The sequence below is a fragment of the Babylonia areolata genome, chromosome 35 (assembly GCF_041734735.1).
Source record: "Babylonia areolata isolate BAREFJ2019XMU chromosome 35, ASM4173473v1, whole genome shotgun sequence".
NCBI lineage: Eukaryota > Metazoa > Mollusca > Gastropoda > Neogastropoda > Buccinidae > Babylonia > Babylonia areolata.
Window position 1 is genome coordinate 19,336,392 of NC_134910.1, and position 23,626 is coordinate 19,360,017.

General features: G+C 42.6%; 1 protein-coding gene across 5 annotated transcripts in view; it reads right to left on the reverse strand.

Moving 5' to 3' along the window:
• Positions 1-23,626, reverse strand: part of LOC143278072 (uncharacterized) — a 50,937-nt gene that overhangs the window by 14,287 nt on the left and 13,024 nt on the right. Inside the window, exons 3-6 of one of the 5 annotated variants that reach the window (XM_076583102.1) lie at positions 13,063-13,116; positions 11,173-11,232; positions 746-877; positions 56-73 (exon numbers count right to left, since the gene is read on the reverse strand). In XM_076583102.1, the coding sequence (XP_076439217.1) occupies positions 56-73; positions 746-877; positions 11,173-11,232; positions 13,063-13,116 (264 nt within the window). Of the gene's footprint in view, positions 1-55; positions 74-745; positions 878-2,937; positions 3,271-8,223; positions 8,466-11,172; positions 11,233-13,062; positions 13,117-23,626 lie in introns of those variants that run through there. The other 4 variants (XM_076583101.1, XM_076583104.1, XM_076583103.1 and 1 more) reach the window with 4 other exon arrangements.

Below are 23,626 nucleotides of genomic sequence, written 5' to 3' on the forward strand. Positions count from 1 at the left end.
GCACGCACACATACACAGAGGGTAACCAATGGCTAAAAGTGTATACTATACTTACGTAGCAGCATATCAGTACCTGAAAATGAAGTTAATAATAAACATTTTTATCTCACATATAGATGTCACGAAAAAATTCTCTCGCATTATCTTTGTCTCTTTGCCACACACACACACACACGTCTCTCTGCCACATACACACACACACGCGCGCGCGCGCGCACACACAAAAACACACACGCACGCACACACATACTATCTCTCTACATTATATATCTTCCTCCTCCCTCTCTCTCTCTCTCCCTTTTCTCCTGCTCTCTCTCTCCTCTCTCTTTCTCCCCTCTTGCTTCTCTCTCCCCTTTCTCTGCCATCTGTCTCTACTATCTCGTTCCCCCCCCCCCCCCCCACCCCGTGTCTCCTCTCTCTCTCCCCCCTTCTCTCCCCCTCCCTCTCTTCCCTCTCCTCTCTCTCTCCCCCCTTCTCTCTCCCCTTTCTCTGCCATCTGTCTCTACTATCTCGTTCCCCCCCCCCACCCCGTGTCTCCTCTCTCTCTCCCCCCTTCTCTCCCCCTCCCTCTCTTCCCTCTTCTCTCTCTCTCCCTCTTTACCCCCCCTCTCTCTCTTCCCTCTCTCCCCCCTCTCTCTTTTCTCTTCCCTCTATCCTTCTCCTTCCTCTGTCATTTTCCCCTGTGTCTCCTCTTCCTCTCTTTCTTCCCCTTCCCTCTCTCACTCCCCCCCTCCCCCTGACTGACCGTTGCCGCCCCCCGAGGTGTGACCCCCGGACCCCACGGACACGGGTGGGGAGAAGATGCTGTTGACCAGGTCGTTCAGGCTGTTGGAACCCCCCATGCCCAGCAGGTCGTTCAGGGATCCCGATCCTGTGCCTGGACCAGTCATCGTTATCGTCAGCATCACCATCGTCATCATCGTCGTCATCATCATCATAACAAGAATTATAGTAATAATGATATTGATACCCCCCCCTCACATACCCCTCCACGCCCCCTCTGACTCCCCCCCCCCCCTGCACTCCCCCCCCACCCCACAAACACACCATTCCCCCTCATGTGTCTATTGAGGGGTCGTCACAAAGTCTTTTTATGTGCTCGTGAGTGTAATTACAAAAGAAATATATTCATGTGCCTATTTTCTTCGCGTGTCTGTGTCAGTCACCACAAATACTCCCTTCGTTAGTCTGTGCTATCATCGTACATATATATATATATATACATTTTTGTTGTTGTTGTTGTTGTTGTTGTTCAATTAAAAAATAAAATTAAACAAAAAAAGAAATCCACACAGCAATATTTTACGGGAACATGGCAAAAAATTTGTTCAAAACATTTTTTTTTCAACAATTATTAATCGGATGTTGACATAACTTAATTATCAAAAAGTATTGCTGAGGTAATTCATATATTAACAGTGAAAATCATCAAAACAGAATACATTATGAAGAAAAGAATCTTGAAACAGTTCATCAAATTCAACTTGACACTTCTAAATCTACTTTAAATGATTATCTAAGTCTCACGACTTGCAGTTACATTTACAATTGAACAACTGTCAACATTATATGATTGAGACATTCTTCAAAACTAGATTAGACATGAAATAATGATACTGATGTGAATCAATCTCAAGAACATGAGCAGCATAAAAAAACACGGATGAAGTCATAAACGCTACATGTGGAGGGAAAACAGGGGGGCGGAGGTGTGTGTGTTAAAACACAATGATATTAAAGTATGGAATTTTTTTCAGGAAAAATGAGCATATCCAGCTCACGTTGGTTAGTGAAAAGCACCCAAAGCATTGACAGGCACATCTCTCTCTCTCTCTCTCTCTCTCAAATACACATTCACACGCATACACACACTTACACATACAATAACACACGCACAAGTGATAAATATCTTACAATATGATTCCAATTCTCAAACACACACATGCACATGCACACGCATACTCTCTACCACAACACACACACACACTCATGCACACACGCACCCATGCACTCACACACACACACACACACACACACACACACACACACACACACAAAACGAACACGCGCACAGCTTGCTTTAACGAGCACTAAAAACTCCAAGTAATTATCCTTCATTCCAGTTCCGTTCAGCTGAGTTTTTAGTTACTGTTGCTGGCGTTTTGGTTTTCTTTTTGTTTGTTTGTTGAACTGTTGTATTTCCGTTTGGTGATTGACCTCACACTGACCCTTCTCCCCTCTCTCCCCCCATGATGTTTGCTGCCCGCATCCACCTCGCCCACCCCCTCACTCCATTTCTGTCCTCACACATGGAGACTGGCTACCCGATCCATAGTGTAAGCTACCCGTATCCACCTCGAAGAAAGAAAGGAAGAAGGAAGGAAAGGAAGGAAGGAAAGAAAGAATAAATGAATAAAGAAATAATTGATTATTTGATTGATTGATTGATTGTTTCATTTATTTATCTATTCATCTATTAATGATTTTGCATACCTAAACCGTTAATTTGGCATTGATGCAAATGCCATCTCTTGAGCATAACATGCATTTTGATAATGAGCTTAGACAGTCGTAAGCATGTAATTATTATGAAACAGTATTCTTACTGAAACGTAAAGACATGACAAAACGTTATGTTGTTCTGTGGATGCAATATGCCTACATTTTTTTTTCGTATATGTCGCCTTCATCTTATCAGCAAACGCGTCTTTTACAGAGAGATAAGTATTCTTGTATCGGGCATCATTTGTATTCTTTCTGTCTTTTTTATACGTCGCCTTTTTGGGGGAGATGGGGGGTGGGATATATTATTATTAGCACATGTGTCAACATTTTCCCTTTAAGAGATTGTATTATTGTATGTTGTGGCGCGTATCTCCTCCCCCACCCCCACCCCCACCGTCCTTCTCTGCCCCTGACACCCCGGACACTGGCTACCTCCTGGGGACGGCCTAGGGTCAACCGGGACTGAGGAGTACTGGGGGGTCACCCCTCCACTCTGCGCGGACTGGAACCCAGGGAAGTTGGAGAAGTAGGGGGTGGTCTGAACACCAAAGGCATTGTAAGAAGAAAACGGGGAGAGGGTGGTGGTGGGCGCTGGGGGCGGCGCGGGGGTGGTGGTGGTGGTGGGGAGGGGTCCCATTGTGTATCCCCCTCCTTCCCCACCCCCTCCTCCCAGGTGGTCAATGGCGGTGTTTTGCTGAGCGGTGCCCCCGTCAGGTCCTGCAGCCACACCTCCGGTCATGTCTGCTGCCCACAAGACTGTGGTGCCTGCAAAATGACGTCATGTTTTTTGTGTGACGATGGTGGTGGTTATACGTCATGTCAGTGCAAGTGAGTGAATACGTCATTGTTTTCTTGTGACGATAGTGGTGGTAATACGTCATGGCATTATAGGTGAAAGGATACGTCATTTTTGTGACGATGGTGGTGGTAATACGTCATGGCATTGTGGGAGGGGAGAAAGTACCTCAATGTTTCTTTTTTGATGGTGGTAATAACACGTCGTGGCATCAGTTGGGGGGAGATGATACGTCATTTTTTGTGACCAAGGTGGTGGTGATATGGTATCACTGGCGCGAAAAGTACATTACTTTTTTTTCGTGTGTGTGTGTGTGTGTGTGTGTGTGTGTGTGTGTGAATTTTCTTTTTTCTTCTTCTTTTTTTTTTCCTTTAGTTAAAAAAAGTGTTTGTTTTTGTTTGAATTTCTTTCGGTTATTTTTTTAATAAATAATTTTCTTTCTTTTTTTTTTTTTTTTTTTTTTGGGGGGGGGGGGGGGTTCAGGATGGCAGTTATAATAATACGTCATGGTATTAAAGGTGAGACAATATGTCTTTTTTGTGAGGATGGTGGTTGTAATGATACGTCATAGCATAACCGGCAAGAAAATACGTCATTGTGTTTGTTTTGTTTTGTGACATGTTGGAGGTAATACGTCATGGCATCATATCAGTATCAGTATCAGTGGCTCAAGGAGGCGTCACTGCGTTCGGACAAATCCATATACGCTACACCACATCTGCCAAGTAGATGCCTGACCAGCAGCGTAACCCAACGCACTTAGTCAGGCCTTGAGAGAAAAACGAGAAAGAAGAAGAAAAGACACAGAAAAAAATATTAAAAAAAAAAAAAAAAAATAAAATAAAAAGACATGGCATCATATTTTGAAATAAGTGCGTCATGGCATCATAAGGAGAAGCAGACGCCTAACCTGCACAAGAAACGTTGGTCAGACCGTGAATTGAGGACAACACGTTAACACATTTTACTGTAACTGTTACATTTCACCCTCACCACCATCCCTCCTATTACGCTAAAACAATACGTCATCACAACATGACGTAACACTTGACATGACGTCATGCTCCTGTAGCCCGGCATCGCAGAGTGCTGGAAGGCACGTGGCCGTCTCACGATGGTGGGAAAGCACACTGACTATCGTACTTGAACACATAAAATGCGTGTTCAATAAATGTCACGTATGTATGGTTAAAAAAGGGGGTGGTTGGGAGGGGCAGATAGGTTCACAAGTAGTTTATGAGTGAGACAGACAGACAGAGACAGACAGACAGAGAGAGAGAGAGAGAGAGAGAGAGAGAGAAACATAGCAGGGACTGGAATACAGACACTGGAGAGCTACAGAATGGACAACAGATAAGGCAGACAGCAGCAACAACAACAATAACAAGAGAACAACAGAAAAGTGAAAACAACATTTGACAAAATTTCCAATACCGTACAAATATCCACAGTGCCCCAACAAGAGACGTTTATGCAAACACTGACTGTTTTCAACCTGCACAACCACCACCTTCACCACCAAACACAGGAAGACAGGTGCGTGACTATACACACGGCGTCACGAATATCTCAAACATCACATTTAGGTTTTCTGTCTTTCACCCCCCACCCACCCCCCCACCCCCCAAAAAAACAACAACCAGCCGTCCCTTTCTCTTGTCATCATATTCAGTCGCTTCTTTCTTTCTTTTTATCATGTAAATCTCTCTCTCTCTCTCTCTCTCCCCCCCCTCTCTCTCTCTTCTCTTTCTCTCTCCCTCCACCTCTCTCTCTATGGTTGGCTCGCTCTTTCTCACTCGCTGTCCTACGCCCCTGTGTGTGTGTGTGTGTGTGTGTGTGTGTGTGTGTGTGTGTGTCTGTCTGTCTGTCTGTCTGTCTGTGTCTGTGTGTGTAAGCAGGAAGTCAGTACCTCGGTAAGAATTTACAGCGCTAAGGAAAGAGTTGTGGGCCATGAAAATGAATGTCTTTTCTCTGGCCTTCTCTCCCCTTTGGCCTCCAGTTCCCCACTGCCCCAAATTGTACAATGCCCCTCTTTCCTTGCCGACCACGCTTGTAAATGTCTAGATTCAAACAAGGTCTGGCGAACAGTTAAAGTCAGTTCTAAGTCGAAACACGGGACAATAATGAAACAATGAGACACTTTGGGAATTTTCTGTTTCAGTTTCTCAAGGAGGCGTTCGTCACTGCGTTCAGACTAATACATATCCGCTACGCGACATATGTCAGGCAGATGCCTGATCAGCAGCTTTACCCAACGTGCTTTGTCAGGTCTTGGTGCATCTTGTGTGCCTATCAGGGTGGATTTCTTACACAGAATTCTGCCAGAGGACAACCCTTTTGTTGCCGTTGGTTCTTTTTTCAGTGCATCAAGAACGTGCTGAACATGGAACCTGGGCTTATCGTCCCATCTGAATGGGAAAATTATGGCAAGTCATAAGCATTTCAATTTGGCCTCTTTATGTGGATCGTTCCCATCTTCCCGGTATGAATATCCCTTTCCACATGATGAGAAAAAAATTTTTTTTCTCATGAACTGGCTTCAGCAAACATCTACATTGTATAACTTGCAAAAATACAAATAAACTTCTTTTTTGTAATCACTGGATTTGAAGGAAATGGGAAAAAAAAGAAATAAAAAAATGAAACTCAACTTACAACAAAACAAAATAAAAATGAAAATAAGACAGAATGAAATAAAACGAAATGAAACAACAACAAAAACTTGCCCTCCTTTTCAGACAAATAAAGTAAAGGAAAACGAAAATGGAACGATACAAAACGAAATTGTCCCCTTTCTCAGCTCTAGACACCTCTGACGAGCAGGTAATGAAGGGCGGGGAGTGGGGGGGTAGCCCTCAAATTCCCCCTCCTCCCTAAACCACCCTCCTCCACCACCCACCCTCTCATGGGCCTCCTCAACCCCCCCTCTCCCTCACTCTTCCCCCACACCACCAACCCTCCAAACAACTTCTCTTTGTTCTCCCAGCGCCCTACATTCGAAGGACATGAGTTGACAACAACACACTTGATACTGTGTAATATATTATTCAAATCAGCCTGCGGAGCTCGTGCAAAGAATGGTGGTTTAGTGGTTAAGATCAGGGAACGCGGCGTGTGTGTGTGTGTGTGTGTGTGTGTGTGTGTGTGTGTGTGTGTGTGTGTGTGTGTGTGAGCGAGAGAGAGAGAGAGAGAGAGAGAGAGAGAGAGAGGGAGGGGCAAGAAAGAGACAGAGATCGAGAAAGACAGAGAAGGGGTGGGTAGTGGGAGGGGGTATTGGTATGGTGCCAAACGTAAGCAGGATTCTGGACCATTACTCTCCTCACCCCTGCCCACCCCTCACCCCAAAGCCCACTAAAGTCAGGCCCAACACCTATAGCCCTCGGTAAAGAGAAAAGAGCAAAATTATTTGTAACAATGAAGGAGACAGTCGAAAACATACGCGCACATACACACAGAGTCAAATGTTCATATCATCACGCGGAAACTAACCTCCCTCCCTTCTCTACACATACTCATACAGGATTCATTCCCACTCTCTGTACATCATAATGGATACATAAACATGACCATTCGACAGTATCATATCAGTATCAGTAGCTCAAAGAGGCGTCAATGCGTTCGGACAAATCCATATACGCTACACCACATCTGCCAAGCAGAAGCCTGACAGCAGAAGCACACACACACTCACACACACACACACACAGACGCACACACAGACACAGACACACACACACAAACTAGGTGGCCAGCTCGTAGAATTCCACCCTCATGGGGAATCGAAGAAACCAACAGAATTACAAAATGATACAGAGAGAGAGAGAGAGATGGGGGGAGGGGAGGCAGAGAGAGACAGACAGAGAAGGAAAGGCACAGATAGTGAGACAAACAGATACAAACATTAAGAGAAACGCAATACACAGCCATCTCCAAGTCGGGAAAGAATAGCTGGAATTCGACATATACATGCACGCGCGCGCGCGCACACACACACACATGAAATGCACGCACACTCACCCTTTCTCTTAACCTTCCACCCACATCTCTCTGTCTCTCTCTCAGCCACTCACCCCATCTCTCTCAGCCACTCACCCCATCTCTCTCACCCCATCTCTCTCAGCGTCTCACCCCATCTCTCTCACCCCATCTCTCTCAGCCACTCACCCCATCTCTCTCAGCCTCTCACCCCATCTCTCTCAGCCACTCACCCCATCTCTCTCAGCCTCTCACCCCATCTCTCTCAGCCACTCACCCCATCTCTCTCAGCCCATCTCAGCCACTCACCCCATCTCACTCAGCCACTCACCCCATCTCACTCAGCCTCTCACCCCATCTCTCTCAGCCTCTCACCCCATCTCCCTCAGCCTCTCACCCCATCTCTCTCAACCCATCTCTCTCAGCAACTCACCCCATCTTCCTCAGCCTCTCACCCCATCTCTCTGTCTCTCACCCCATCTCTCTCAGTCTCTCACCCCATCTCTCTCAGCCACTCACCCCATCTCTCTCACCCAATCTCTCAGCCACTCACACGATCTCTCTCACCCCATCTCTGTCTCTCTCTCAGCCTCTCACCCCATCTCTCAGCCTCTCACCCCATCTCTCTCTCTCAGCCTCTCACCCCATCTCTCTCAGTCTCTCACACCACCTCTCTGTATCATGTAAAGATTATTTTGGTGCCTCGCTCACTCTGCTTCCCCACACTTGAAATGACAAGAAATAAATCTGGCACAAAAAGTGTCCACGGAGCGCTATACACTCCTCACTTCCCCTATCGCCCTTTCCCTTCACACACACACAGAGAATCCTTGATACACACTCCCCCCCCCCTCCCCACACACACGCACAAGAATATCAGGTCCACTGAAGCAACAACACAAGACCCAAGCACAATTGTCATACGTCCCACGTTACACCACACTCACCTGTCACTGTCTGCAGACATCTCTTTGATCCCCCCTGCAGACGCCGCAAAGGAGAGAGGAACAGAGGAAGCAAGGATGTAAGTGTCCTTGGTGGTACGGCTCAGCACTCCCTCGTCTCCACGACAGCACACGGCCACCGTGCCAATGGGTACGCTCTTCGAGCAGCGATGTCGGAAGATAACTCTTGTTTTTCTTGTTGGAGTGTCGTCCCCTGTGTTTCTTTGTTCCCCTCCAAACACCCTTCCCGCATATTCCTTCATGGGAGACAATTTCTGCTTAGGTGCTTATTTGTTTTAGTTTCTTAATTGTTTATCTGTTATCTTCTTCTTCTTTTTTATAGATGTGTGTACGTTTCAGTATTCAAGCAGGTATCTGTCATTGAGTTTATTTATTTAATTATTTATTCATTCATCTATTTATCTATTTTGTTTATGTTCATTTATCTGTTCAGTCATTTTTCATTGATTTGTTTATTTATTCTTTCACTAATTCATTTTTAAGGACATGTAGCATAATTCATCGTTCCATAGAAAAACATCCACATACAGCATGACTGAGAAACGCAGAAGACCCAGGCTTTACGTGTGTATTTCTTTGTTCTTCAGAAAGCTTATTCTGTAATTTATTTGCTTAATTACTTCTGTGTATCATTGTTTATCCGTTCATTCATATGTGAGAACTGAACTGGTGAGAACGCTACAAGAAAGGTTCATGCTTCTCTTCGCTGAGAGTTATGTTTTACTGCTGCACACATTATGAGACGTGAGCATCTCATGGAAGGACGTTGTGAACAATGACACTCCTCTTTTCCACCTTAACTCCCCCTCCCCTGCCCAACCATCCCTCTCTTTCTCTGTCTATCTCTTTCTGTCTGTATGTGTCTGTCTGTCTCTCTCTGTCTCTCTTTCTCTTTGTGCCGTGCAACAACTAAATTGTTTGGTGCGCGTGCGCGGCACACACACACACACACACCGGCACGCACACACACACACACACACACACACACACACACACCACGTATTAAACACTGAAGGCTTGGACACAACACCAAAGCACCCAAAGGCCAAACTAGTGGCAAGTTTCCCGTTCTCTCAACTTGGATCCCGTACAACCAGGCTATCGGTACGGGTGCACACAAAGATCCATTGTACTCTTTTCCGTGCGTGGCTGCCGTGAACACGATAAATAGTGTTGGGTGTGTCGCTGTCCGCAAGAAACGTGTCTTTGAGCATAATTCTCTATGCAGATTTGACTGACGAATATACCAAAGAAAGACCCGTGCCACAATTACACTAAACAAGTTGACAAGGTATTTCAGGTAACGGCAGTGGGTTATGGCGGTGTATTATATCAAAATGCTTCCAGGACTCTCATGTCTGGTCTCTCGTTTTGTTTCGTTTTTCTCTCTTCGTCATGTAATCAATGTCAATCACAGTTGCTAATCAATGTTGTATTTACTTTGAGGCAATGATTTGCAATTATATCAGTTTGTGGTAGTTCTGTGAGTGTGTAATTTTTTTCCCAAGGTATAACTTAACCCCCTTAAAAATAGTTTAGCAAATAGAAACGAAATGTATTTAAACAATATTCTAGCGCACAGAAACATTTTCTTAATCTATGTCCAAAAGAAATGTTTTGAAAGAAAAGACTTTTACACAAAGAAGAAAAGCAATGATGTAAAGTGCATGTTTGTGCCAAATATAAAATGCATGCAATGGAAAACAAAAGCGACCCAATAATGACTTACTCAGAGACTGATTTTAGATTATGATTTTCTGCGGGTATCTAAAATTCTGAACACTTTTCCTGCACTAGATGGAGTCTTGGACTCTCGTGATGAATCAGACAGTTACTTTTATTTTCGATATATTTTGAGGATTATAAGGAATGAAGCTCACGTTTCTTATCTGTCGGATTTCCTGGGCTTCCAAGTCACCAGTCCCCAAAACAACTATTAAAAGCAAAACAGTGAATCAACTGTTATCAGATACTATCAGCTGACATTGCGACAATACTGTCATCAAAAGTTGCCGGCATTAAACAACCAGTCTACAACTTGACAACAATGTTACCGAAGCGCACTGCGCAGGCTCTGTGACATAAGCACAGCAGCAGAACGCATATCGTGTACAAGAACGTGATTTTTCAAAGCTGCATGTAATTAACGCATCGCAATGCAAGATACACTGCGAAGCCTTAGGCGATAGCTGTGTGAACCCTTCAGCTTTTGGTTCAAGGCAGCGGTAATCAGCACGGAAGAACTTACTTTCTTTGTAATGCAAAACTGCGCGCGCAGCTGCTGTAAAACAGGGTCGGCGAAGCCTTTCTTCCACCAGCTACAGCTTCATGAGGTTAAACAGCCAACTGCGAAAACATGCACGGACTGTGGATGCACACAACTTCAAACATACGACCTTTGCATCCATGGCCGTGATGATGCTTACAACAACTATTACAGATTCAGCCAGCTGAGAATCTACCAACAACAACGCCACCAGCGCACAGCATAGGTTAAAAGCAAGCACCTTACCGCACTCCCCCCCCCCACCCCCCCCCAAGCGCATCAACAAACACGTACACAGAAAACCAAATCCCTTACCTGTCAGTGCAACCCACTTTGATTAATCATTGCTCCAGAAGCGCGCCTCAAAGTGGCACCATTCTGTTACCCTCCGCACACGCTGTTAGCATCGCCAGACCATTGCAATACAATGACGCAGCCCATCACCAATTCCAATGCACTCGCTTTAAGACAGACTGCCCCCTCCCCTCCTCCCTAAAATAAGAAAGAAGAAGAAGAAAAAAAAAAGAAAAAAGAGCAAGCTCCTGACGCAAGTTTTAGCATCACCATCATGACACGACACACTACTGCAGCCACAGTCTGTTATGACCCCGTTCCCTGAAAACCAGTATCACGTGCACTTGCACTGTCGGGGAATGCACACACACCTCCAAGATATCCTGTTGACACGCCAGGGCTGTCACCCAAGGTGTATTGCTGCAGAATATCTACATAAAACACACACACACACACACACACACACACACACACACATACAGAGTCAGTTAATCAGAAAACAAACCGATTTCCTGAAATCATAAAGAACATCGTCAATTATGAAAGCTGTCGGAAGCTTTAATTAGAATATGTCTTAAACTTGGCTTCAAATGATGATGATGATGATGATAAATATGATAAGAAGAATAACAAGAATAAATGCAATAAACAATGTTATTATCAATGGGTATTTATAATGCGCGTTACCTCCTTGACACAGGGACACAATGCAATAACAATCAACATCAGTTAGGGAAAATGTATGGTTCCAAAATAAAAATAAAAACTACAGGGCACTATAATGAAAGACTTACACGCAAGTATTAAAAAAAAAGAAAAAAAGAAAAAGAAAAAAAAGACAAGAGCAAAACAGTACGACGTTGAATCACACCTAAAGCTTAAAGAAGTGGAAATAGTTACTACAGTTCTGTATCAAAAACTACAAAATTGTTTGTGAACGCGAACAGAAAAAGATGTTTCCATCAAAACCTATTCCAAAAGTAGAGAAAAATTCTGCCATTATCTCACTATTACTGAGCATTCAACAACCAAAAATGAATGCCGAAAACACGAAATAATATCTATTAATGTTAAATAAGATTTGAAGTAAAAGAAAAGAAATTACCTTCAAGTACGCGTGAATGCACATATAAGATGAATTATATCTATTATCTATTACATCCAGTGGACACCATTCAGCTATAGCACACACACACACACACACACACACACACACACAAAGAAAACAAAAAACCCCCCAGCAAAACAACAACAACCCCCCCACCCCCTCAAAAAAACAACAACAACAACAAAGAACAACAACAAAAAACAACAAAACAAAACAAAAAAACAAAAACAAAACAAAAAACACCAACAACAAAATCAAAACGAAAAAATCCACATACTTTGATGCTGAAACCTGTCTTAAGCAGTAATTGATTGACACCAGGAACAATTATCGTGATCCGGATTGATTTTTTTTAAAACAATCTTCACATAATGTTCGGTTTTTTTAAATCATAATCCAGTACTTATTATAACAAACATTATCATGTAAGATGTCGTTAAAAGAAATCATCATTTGGTTACCACGTGCAAGGCTTGAAATTATATTAAAATAAACAACAGCAATAACATGAAACAGCCCAGGATTAAAGTGAAAGAAATGAGTTACAAAAACAGGAATGCTTCCGAGCCAAAGGGAGGCTACCAAGCTTACCCCTGACACAGCCAGACAAAGGTCAACTGTGTACCCTAGTCAAAGGAATAAATTTTAAGAGGTGAAGGCTGGCTCCCTTTCATGAAGCAAGCACAATGGAGTACGTTGTGCAGCGATCCTGTATAAAGACATTTTGACCTGTCAAGTCAGAGGCCATGTTCTGTATGGGATTTCTCCTTTTTTTAGGAGAGAGGGGGAGGGGCCGGTGGGGGGTGGAGAGAGAGGAGGGGTGGGGTGGGGGTTAGAGATAGAGGCAGACAGAGAGACAGAGACACTGACAGAATTTTTTTTATTGCCATTGGCCAAAAAACAAACAACTTCTGGCAAGGGGGTTACAATACTTCGCAGAGAGAGAGAGAGTACCGTCATTTACCTTCTTACCCAAACTATAATTTTTCTGTCTTTGACAAAGGAACGAGTATCAAGTGATACGTTAAAAAAGAAAAAAAAAAGGCAAACGAAAGAAAAATAGCAAAAGAAAAAAAGAACATGAAAAAAGCATATGAAAAAAAAAAATATATATATATATATGTATGTATATCAAATGAACGCCGTTACCTACCTGCTGACACGTTGGTGTCGGCTATCACTTGGAACTTGGCGTTGACATGATTATCTGAAGAAAAGAGGCACAGGTTCGTTAAAGTCACCTGTCAAAACCCTGACAAGAGAAAGCAGGAGATCCACGTGGCAGTGGCAGCTGATAGCTGCGAGGACTGAAGCTCTCCGGACGGTGTGTGCAGATGCTGGTTCACCATCCAGACTTCACTGTGGCCAAGGTAGTCCTTGGTCAAGATGCATGGGTACTCTCAAAGTTCAGTAAGAACATGACAATGAATAACCATGTCAATCTATAACAATGCATGCAGTCGAAGTAAGGACACATGGACATGCACACAGGTCGTTCTGCCTTGGTCAGATCTTGTCTTGACTATTTCCGAACTGCATGAAATCTTCGAGAGAAAATATTATTATTCGAAATATGTCTCATTTGCTAAGAATAACAGATTTAGATAAAAAGCCTATAAAGATACGCATTTAATTGGACAACATTTAATTCAAACAGAAACATATAAAACGACACGTCAGTTTATAGAAAATAACTTCAATGCAAGAATCCAGAGTGTATTTTCATGTGATAAGATGTAAGTTCAAGTTCACTTCACTTTTACTTTGTGTAGAAAGATGTGTCTCATCAAAAATGTATAAAATTTTGAAGCTGAAAAAAGCGAATACTCCCAAATACAAAAGTGTATCAGTTCGTGTTGACCATTCACAACGGATCAAGGGGTCCATGTACCAAGGAGGGGGTGACGCCCCTTGAAAACGAAACCTCAACACGGAAAAAAACCCCAAAAAACCGACCTTTCGGGCGCACTGAATTCTACGTGGATGTAACCAAGGCAGAGCAAGACGAGTGCAATACACAATACAAACAACAACATCAAAGAAACAGGTGTGTGGAGACAACAAACTAAACACACGTCAACATGTATGATCAAAATATCCATGCAACTGCAGACTTGTAACAGCGTTTATACAATACTGATCGCAGCGTGTACACTGTGCCAACAACACAAACTGTGGTCACTGTGTGCAGGTAAAAACAGCGCTTAACGCCTCACAGTGATGGCCGTGCTCACTGGGAACAATGAAATAATGACAAACAACACCGATGATTTACAAATACATCGTCGTGACACTGGCAATGATCTGTTTATATGTAAGAAATGAACATGGAATAGGATCCCATCCAGCCACGATGCCGTGGAAGAAAAAAAAAATTAAACATAGAAAACCAAATGCAGACAGACAAACCACCAGTATGGGTTGAATTTTTAAAACTTTTATAAATTACCGATACATACAGCGATATTTGTTGAAGAAATCGGTGATGGGGGAAGGAAGGAAGTGCTGGATACAAACTCGTAAATATTAAACTTCAGCAATTGGGAGTTCCTCGATTTCTTTCTAAAGAACAGGGTCATACATCAGGAAAATAGTGAAAGAGAGGGAGGGAGAGAGAGAGAGAGAGAGAGAGAGAGGAAGAAACAAACATCTGAAAGAAGCCAAATGTACAGCCTTATTGATCAGAATCTAAAGAAAAATGAATACCGTTCACAATAATGCTCAAAGTCAGAAACAGCTATGACAGCAGGGACACAAGGAAGCAGACACAATGTCTATATATAGCCAGACGCCAGTTGTTTCGCACAACGCATGTTCAAGAAAAAAATATCGCATTGTAATTCGAGATCGCCAGAACGCATTGAGAAAAAAACAAAAAACAAAAAACACCGCACCAACAGACAAGGTCATCAGAACACATTCTCGAAAAAGCATCGCACTTAAGACAAAATCCCCACAACGCGCAATTCATCTGGAAAAAGACAAACAAAAAACAACAACAACAAAAACAACAACAAAAAAAACAACAAAAAAACAACGACAACATCGCACTGTTGGGCAAAATCGCCAGAACGCATGTTAAAAAACCATCACACTAGACGACAACAACGTCGAACGCAGGTTCAAGAAACATCGCACTAAAAGACAAAATCTCGGAACGCATAAAAAATTTTTTTAAAAAGGAAACAAAAGAAAAAAAAGTCGCACCCAATGCCAAATCGCCAGACACGACGCACTCAAAGGCGAGAACGGCGAACGCATGTTCAAAAAACATCTCTCTAAAAGACAGGTCAAGTGTATCAATCATGTGAGCGCATCAGCATTCGATGATCCCTGTCCATGATCACGAAAGAGCACAGCAGCAGCGTGAAACAGAGCATAATTATACAACAATCTCTGGCACTGCAACTAGGCTTCAGTCAGTCGCCTTTGTCGCTATTGCAGAGATGGCACCTATTACGGTTTACAAATAATTATTCATTTCCATGCATATTCATAAAGTATTTTCTATTTGATTTCATTTGATAAGCAACAGAAGACAAATCCGCAGGAAATGCGACAGATCGATATACGATCGTTGAAAAAAAGATTGAATCTAATAATCATAGGATCCTTAGATTTCAGGAAAAAGAGAGGTGATGGTGACAATGATCAAACTGAACATTGGATCTTAAAAAAAATTTTAAAAATCGGGGAAGAAGGGGTTATGATTCAATTTAATTTGTTTGGATTTGTAGGTTTATTTCACAAAGCTGGAGTGATTATTAGTTCCAAGTAATATCATTTGGGACGACATGCTAATGCAGCACTTCTGCCAGTAGGATGGGGGGTGGGAGAGGGACGATGGGAGGGCGGGGAGGTTGCATGAAAACTATGGTAAATTAGCATAAAAATAACTCCTTTCTGAAGGATCAGTCTAATTCTCAGTCTCATTTTCAACACAAGTGTGGGTAGCACATGGTTTCATCATCTTTGAATCGGAAAATGCACGTGAAACAAGTGAAAGAAATAATCATTGGTTATATTTCTAAAACAATGCTTGAGTCTAAATATATCATTTTGATTCAGTATGGGGTGTAATTTTTTTTTTTTTTTTTTAAGGAGGTAAGTTTGTTTTTCCTTGCCTGTTAGACCTGAAAACATCACAGACCCACTTGCACTGAAATGCAATGTAAAGCATGGATTACGCCATTCATCATGTCAGACTTGTGATTGGTTTGTCGGGTGATGTGAATCCTCTTCCTGTTTGATTCTTAGTGTGGTATCGTCACAGCATTCTGCCTTACAACTCGGGTGACACAATGTGTATCCTATGTAAGTCTGTTTGTCTGTCTGCTTCTCTCTGTCTCTCCCTCTGTCTGTCTGTCTCTTTCTCAGTCTATCTCACTTACACACACACACACACACACACACACACACAACCGAACACCAGGTTAAAACATTGACTCACTTTGTTTACACAAGTGAGTAAAAAATAAAGTGGTCTGAATAAAAACGTGTGGGTTTGCGTGTGTGTGTGTGTGTCCGTGGTAAACTTTAAAATTGCCATTTTCTCTGGAAATACTTTGTCTGCCAATACCAAAATTGGCTTAAACATAGTATGAAAAATAAACTTCACAGTCATATCAATTACAGGTTGTAACTCTCCCGAATTAAGCCGTTTTTCCGAATCGTTAACAGTTTATTTCGCTGAGATGTGTTCCGAAATCCGAAAATTCTATATTACCAAAACAAAAATAAAACCGCTTTCCACTGAGTTTGGCCGACCAGAAGGAAGGTTGTGTTCGAAGACGACATGACCTCGTTTTTCGTGTTCACAATTAAAAGGAAAGAAACACAAATTCTGGACATAACACTTACAGTGATACAAACTGCACCATCGACGTGTTTACTGCATATAAATATTCTACAGCAGACGCTGAATGAACTGGAATGAACTTAAAAGAAAAATTGAATCGATCGTTTATTTCAGCCCTCTGCAGATCTAGACTTCTACCATATATTCCGATGTGTTTGAAGGAGATGGGAACGTCTCCTTTACCGCCGAAATAAAAGAAAAATCGAGATATAATAGAACACATAAAAAACAGTATTTAAACGGCGTTATTACGTCCACTACAATGACAACTATTTATCGCACGAAGAAGAAAAAGTCAACATTGCCTTAAGTTTTGAGTTTAGTCATTTTGACGTTAGATGTGCCACAGCCTTGAGGATTAGTCTGCTTGCGTCGGAACTGAACATACGTGGTTCGATCCCACTCGCATGCCTTCTTTTTCTTCTTTATTTTATTTTATTTTTTTTCTCCCAAGCTTACTTTATATATCATATTTAATACACAGCACTTTTCAACGATTTTTAAAATCTCTTTTTTTCTCCTCATGATTCCTTTACTGGATAAAGCGCAAAGCACAAGTGAGTCTTGAAGGCTTTGCCTCCTATTTAATTAATGTCATTTGTAGTGGAGAGATCTTAATCTGAAGAACACACTCGCGTTCACCAACTACACCCAGCCACACCCATGCCTCTCCACACACACATACACAGAAACACACACATACACAAACACACACGCAGCAAGACAACACAACACAAGACACACATAAAACAACAGAGGTTTCGTGCTCTTCAGGCTGCGATACTACGTAAGAAACAGAACTCATTCATCGTCGACGGGACAACTGTAAACATCCTCATCCATCTTCTCCAGACTTGGAGTGGGTGTGGTGGTGGTGGTGCGGGGGTATGGAGGATGGGGGAGGAGGCGTACACATCACCGTTACGACGTAAGTGGTTATACAACTGTATACATGACGTTGGCACACAAAGGTAACAAGACAAAGTTCCGGTTGTTATGTATGTGTGTGTGTGTGTGTGTGTGTGTGGAGTGTGTGTGTGTGGAGGGGCAGGGGTATGGTGTGTGCGTGTGTGTGTGCGCGCGCGTGTGTGTGTGCGTGCATACGTGCGTGTGTATGTGCGTGTGTGGTTTTCTTCCTTTAATTCAACGGTTTTTTTCACCGAGGTACCCGTGTGCAGCATGCGCGTACAGCATGTAAAAGAACTCACGACAACACTGAAAGGATTGACATTGGGGGGGGGGGGGGGGGGGGGGGGGAGGACGGGGAGAAAGAAAAGTAGAACAAAATCCACTTTTCACTCGTAGACAAGAAAATGAAGAGAACAAAATGTGGGCGGCGCTGCACTGTGGCGAGACGCTAGCTGTCCACACGGAGAGCGGTACAGCTCAGAATTCCACACAGAAATATGTAGTGACACAAACTAACACAACACCATCAACGTGAGGGAAAGTCGCTACTACGTGAGTACACTGGTCGGTGGGAAGGAGCGCAGAAAACAGGTCACTGACTGTTATCTATTAGGAAATGCCCACAGTTACACGACTTTACGATGGTAAAACACATACAAGACACTGTACTACTTACGGAGAGTACATACGTCATCAGCACGTGACAAAAGAAAGTTGCCGTATATACGTCATCAGTACGTGACGAAACAAATCGACGAAGCGAAAGAGTGTTCTTCAATCATGTTGGAGCGCTACCAACACGTCTACAACATGAAGAGATTTGTATTGTATTGTTTTGACATTTTGTCACAACATATTTCTGTGTGAAATTCGGACTGCTCTCACAGACAGCGTGTCGCTACACTGCAGTGCCACTCACAGGCCTACATTTTCCACCTTTTTTCTGTCTGCGGGTGTATGCCTATCTGTTCTACCAGAGACTTTGACTTTTCCACATAACCTTGCCAAGGACCGTGGGTTCTTTCAGTTACTTGCGTCTTCTGACTATGGTACACAACAGATTGCAAGACAAAAACTTCTGATAATGATTGTTAACATGAAAGTAACTTGCTGAGCAGTATAGTTACCAGTATTCAGCAGGAAGAAGCGCAGAAACGGTCACTGAAGGTTATTTATTAGGACATGTCCACAGTTACACTACATCACTAATATCACTTAAAGTGGAAGACGTTAAACTGAAGACTACTACATCACGATAATAAAACATATACCAGACACCACCACTCAAGTAGTGGATGTACGTCATCAGTACGTGACGAAACAAATTGACGTTGTAATAATTTTTTTTTTTAAAGAGAGAGAAAAAAGAGAGAAAAGAACAGGCGTAAGACTGCTGCCAAAAAGCCTACAACAGCAAGAAGACATGTCAAGAAATGCTTCAGGATAACAACTTTTGTACAGATCAGACGCAGAATAATCTGTCGTTCTTCCTCAATCCCGGTTGTAAGAAAAAAAAGGAGAAAAAAAAGAAAGAAAGAAAAAAGTTTTCATTTAAAACAGAGAAGGAACCCCTTCTTTTGAATCCAGCACAGGAGGCAACTGGTCAGTGCCTCAGACACTCACGCGTGGAAGGTCTTTGGTTCGAATCTTGGCAGATTCAAAAACGTTCAGCGATCCTAGTTTTTAGATTCCGTTTTCACGCGGGGGTTGAAATAATCCATATCCTTTAACTTTAAAAACATTTGGGCGCTGCACAGCAGAACAGTTCACCAGATTTCTCAAGGTCTGTCGAATGTGTGTTTAAATCTGGACCTTTGCAAACATGTGCAGACCTGTTGCAGCCTGAAGCATGTGCAAACGTGACACGTTTAAGATCAAAACAATGATACATTTCGATGGAGCCGCAATCCATGGCAGCAGCGGGTGACTGGTGGAAACATGAAAATACCAAACGAAGCATACAAAGGGTTAAACAATAATCTTACATATTAATGCCAGTTAATTTTGTTTAATGTACATGGGAGGCATATGGCATGACCCCAGAAGATGAAGATCACTAAGAGAAGCTAATTAATTTTGTCTGATGTTCATCGCAGACGAGGCCTCTGACCCTAGCAGAAAAGCAGGCAGGAAACGGAAGAAAAATAACTGATACATGGCATTATTATAAGTGAGACATACACACATGCACGCGCACGCACGCACGCACACACACACACACACACACACACACACACACACACACAAACGCGTGCAACTTAATGCGTGCATTGCATCACTTTGCAGTTGAATACCACACGTGTCCATGTTGCGTTCATTTTCTTTGTAGAGAGAAATAGGGGTGGGAGAGAGACAAACATATGCAGACAGAGAATATGAAGGGGAAATGATCTGAGAAAGAGAGTGTGAGGAGGGGGGACATGGAGGAGGCAGCAGACCCAGATACTGGGTCAGACATGATACAGACGGGCAGACAGACAGACAGACATTGAGAAGAGACACTGAGAAGGAGAAAGATATATGGAGAAAGAGACACCCAGAGGGAGTGAGAGAAAGACAAAGTAACAGAGACAGATAAACGGACGGGCATAAAGACAGGGGACGGAGACAAACAGATAGAAGGTTGGACAGACATACAAACAAACCAGCAGACACAGATAGACAACTGCTCTGACCCGAAAACAAAACGTAATTCCATCATCACGCCATGTTATAAAGTCACTGACCCGGTACAGTTAAGGACGAGAAAGAAACTAAGTACATGACACCTACTGACAATGGACTTGCCAGGACCGTACTAGACAGCTATTTGGTACGTGACTTTTCAGGGGAAACACACACACACACACACACACACACACACACACACACACACACACAGTAAAAAGAAAAAAAAGAGACTAAAACCATCAATCAAGTTGGTGACAGCCGCCATCTTTTCAGCGACAATCATGACGTCATAGCGGACTGAAAGATGACATGTAATAACTGGAGGTGGAGAGGTACCGTCATCTCCACGATCGTAACTTTTTTTTTTCGATGTTCATGGACGTGCATAATACTCATAAATGCTCTTCTGCTCGTGTTTCAAACTAAAGATTAATGTGTGAGGACTGTCCCTTTTGGCTAAAAATTGTTTTGTTTTGCTTTGTCTGGAAAGAAAAATGCACCAGAAACACACATTTAGAGAAAGGTAAACTCAAGAAGTGAACTCAGCTGTTTTTATGCTCTCTCTCTCTCTCTCTCTCTCAAACAGACACACACAAACTAACACCATACGCACACCACTGACATGCACACATTGTGTCGTGTGTGTGTTCGAGTGTGTGTGTGTGTGTGTTCGAATGTGCGCGCGCGCGTGTTTGTGTATGTGTGTGTTTGGCAGTGTGATGTGTATGTGTGTGTGTGTGTGTGTGTGCGTGCGTGCGCGCGCGTGTGTGCGTGTGTGTGTGTACGCGTAGACTCGGAACTATTTGTATTTGTATTTCTTTTTATCACAGCAGATTTCTCTGTGTGAAATTCGGGATGTTCTCCCCAGGGAGAGCGCGTCGCTACACTACAGCGCATACCATTACTTTATTTTATTTTTTCCTGTGTGCAGTTTTATTTGTTTTTCCTATGGAAGTGGATTTTTCTACAGAATTTTGCCAGGAACAAATCTTTTGTTGCCGTGGGTTCTTTTACGTGCGCTAAAAGCATGCTGCACACGGACCTCGGTTTATCGTCTCATCCGAAAGACTGGCGTCCAGACAACCACTCAAGGTCTAGTGGAGGGGGAGAAAATATCGCTGGCTGAGCCGTGTTTCGAACCAGCGCGCTCAGATTCTCTCGCTTTCTACGCGGACGCGTTACCTCTAGGCCATCACCCCACATATTATGTGGAGAAGTTATCTTAGAACTGACCAAGAGAATAAAGAGATAGAAAACAAAACTGAACAGATATACAGACAAATAGTTCACCGTTTCAAAGAAAGAAACAAAAATAATCATGATAAAGAACAACACATACAACTTAACAACTGTCATGTCAGCATTTAGATAACCCAAGTACGTATACCTATCAGAATCACCAGTAACTCTGGTACAGCACACCGGAGGTGAGGTCAACGACCTAAAGACCGTGTCGCTACTCACAGTCACGATCCGATATATCGAGAATCATAGTTACTTGTCAACATGTGACCCCGGACAGCCACGTGACAGTTCGTGATCGGTAGCCGTCAGTACTTCCTCAAATCTTCCATCATTCCCATGTTCATGGCAAGGGGTAGGAGTGGAGCACGGTGATTTATGTCTTCGCTTACCAGTTCAACGGAACTGTGTCAACTACTCACTGACTTTTCTGTTCAAAGCTACGTGTAAACCATTAATGTACGGTACTGGCCCATACTGCGTGTGTTTAAATTTGGTGATGTATCAAGGTTTTTACGTCAAACGCATCAGCACTTTCTCAGTAATGTGATGTCTCTTCAGCGGCGGAGTAATCTGTCAATTTTGACACGCTGCCATTACCAATGACCTCCCTTTGTCAAATCTGACCAATCACCGTGGCCATGGACAACCTGTCTCCGTTTCGCTGAATCGGGTGTGCCGGGGGAAATAACTCAGATATTTTTGGCTTCTACCTTCCTTCTCCTCCTCGCCCACTCCCCTCTCTCTGTCTCTTATTGTTATGATCTCCAAATGTTTTTAACTTGACTGACATTCTGAAGTAATTAATCGCTCTGTCGTTGGAGAAACGAAGGGTTTTGTTGTTTCAAAACTTTGGAAGCACTACACGCGTTTTACTTATTGGAGTTTCCTCCTCTGCTCACTCCCACTTTTTGTGAAACCTCGTCATTTGCATAAAGCAAACCCAGTTGGCATGAAATGTTGGATTGGTTTCAGTGTTGTTGCCTCTCCCACCCTCTTGTGATTTTAATGGGGAAATGCTCACTCGCGGCCAAGAGCTATGAGAGAGATAAGTGGCTATTCTGACTGTCCGAAAGGAAATGCTTCTTTCCCAAAGCATCCGTTGATTGACTGAAGGCTGACACAGGCACAGCTGACAGTCAGACGTTTTTGCCTGTCCGTTTCCTCCTCCTTTCTTTACTTTTCAAATATTCCCTCCTTCTCTTCCTCCATATCTTTACCTTTTCTCTTCTTTTTTATTCTTTGTACACGAATTTTCTCTGTCAGTGTTTCCCCTTTCTTTCTTCCCTTTCTTTACTTGTTAAACACTCACCCTTCTTCTTCTTCTTCTTCCTCCATATCTTTACTGTCTTTCTCTGCCCTTTCCTTTGTTCATTAAGATTCTCTGTCAGTGTTCCTCTCCAAAATATCTCCCTGTTGCACACCTCTACCGCTTTTGATGTCTGTCTGTCTTCTCTCTCTCTCTCTCTTGATGTGTATCATCTATTACTTAGGCCAGGGTGTTACTTAAAAGAACTGAGGTATAAAACATCTATGTTGTGCATTATGTATTATTTAGATGAGAGCATGTCATTTTCGAGACATGATGCGTTGTCTGTGACGAATTTTTGTTGTTGGTTTTTCTTTCAAATATTCATTTTTCTGACACTAATTTTTATATAAGGCCATGGCCTATAAATGAATAAACCATCTCTCTCTCATTTGTCTTTTTTTCTTTTTCTTTTTTATTTTCTGGCATAAAACAACTTAACGTATTGAGATGTTTAAAACCATGTTGTGATGGCTGTACACATTTTGTGACTTTAAAATGCAATGAAAAATAAATAGACAACCAAAACAAACAACTACAACATAGCGATGCATAACGTGTGGAGAAAAAAAGCACACATACAAACGAGAAAAAAAAGTATGTAAAATGAAGATAACAAGCACAAAAATAATAATGTTAGGTAAAGGCATATGTTTCTTTATATATCTTTATCTAACATGCCTGATTTGGTGTAATTTTAACTCCACTTTTTCCCAGTACCACAATCTG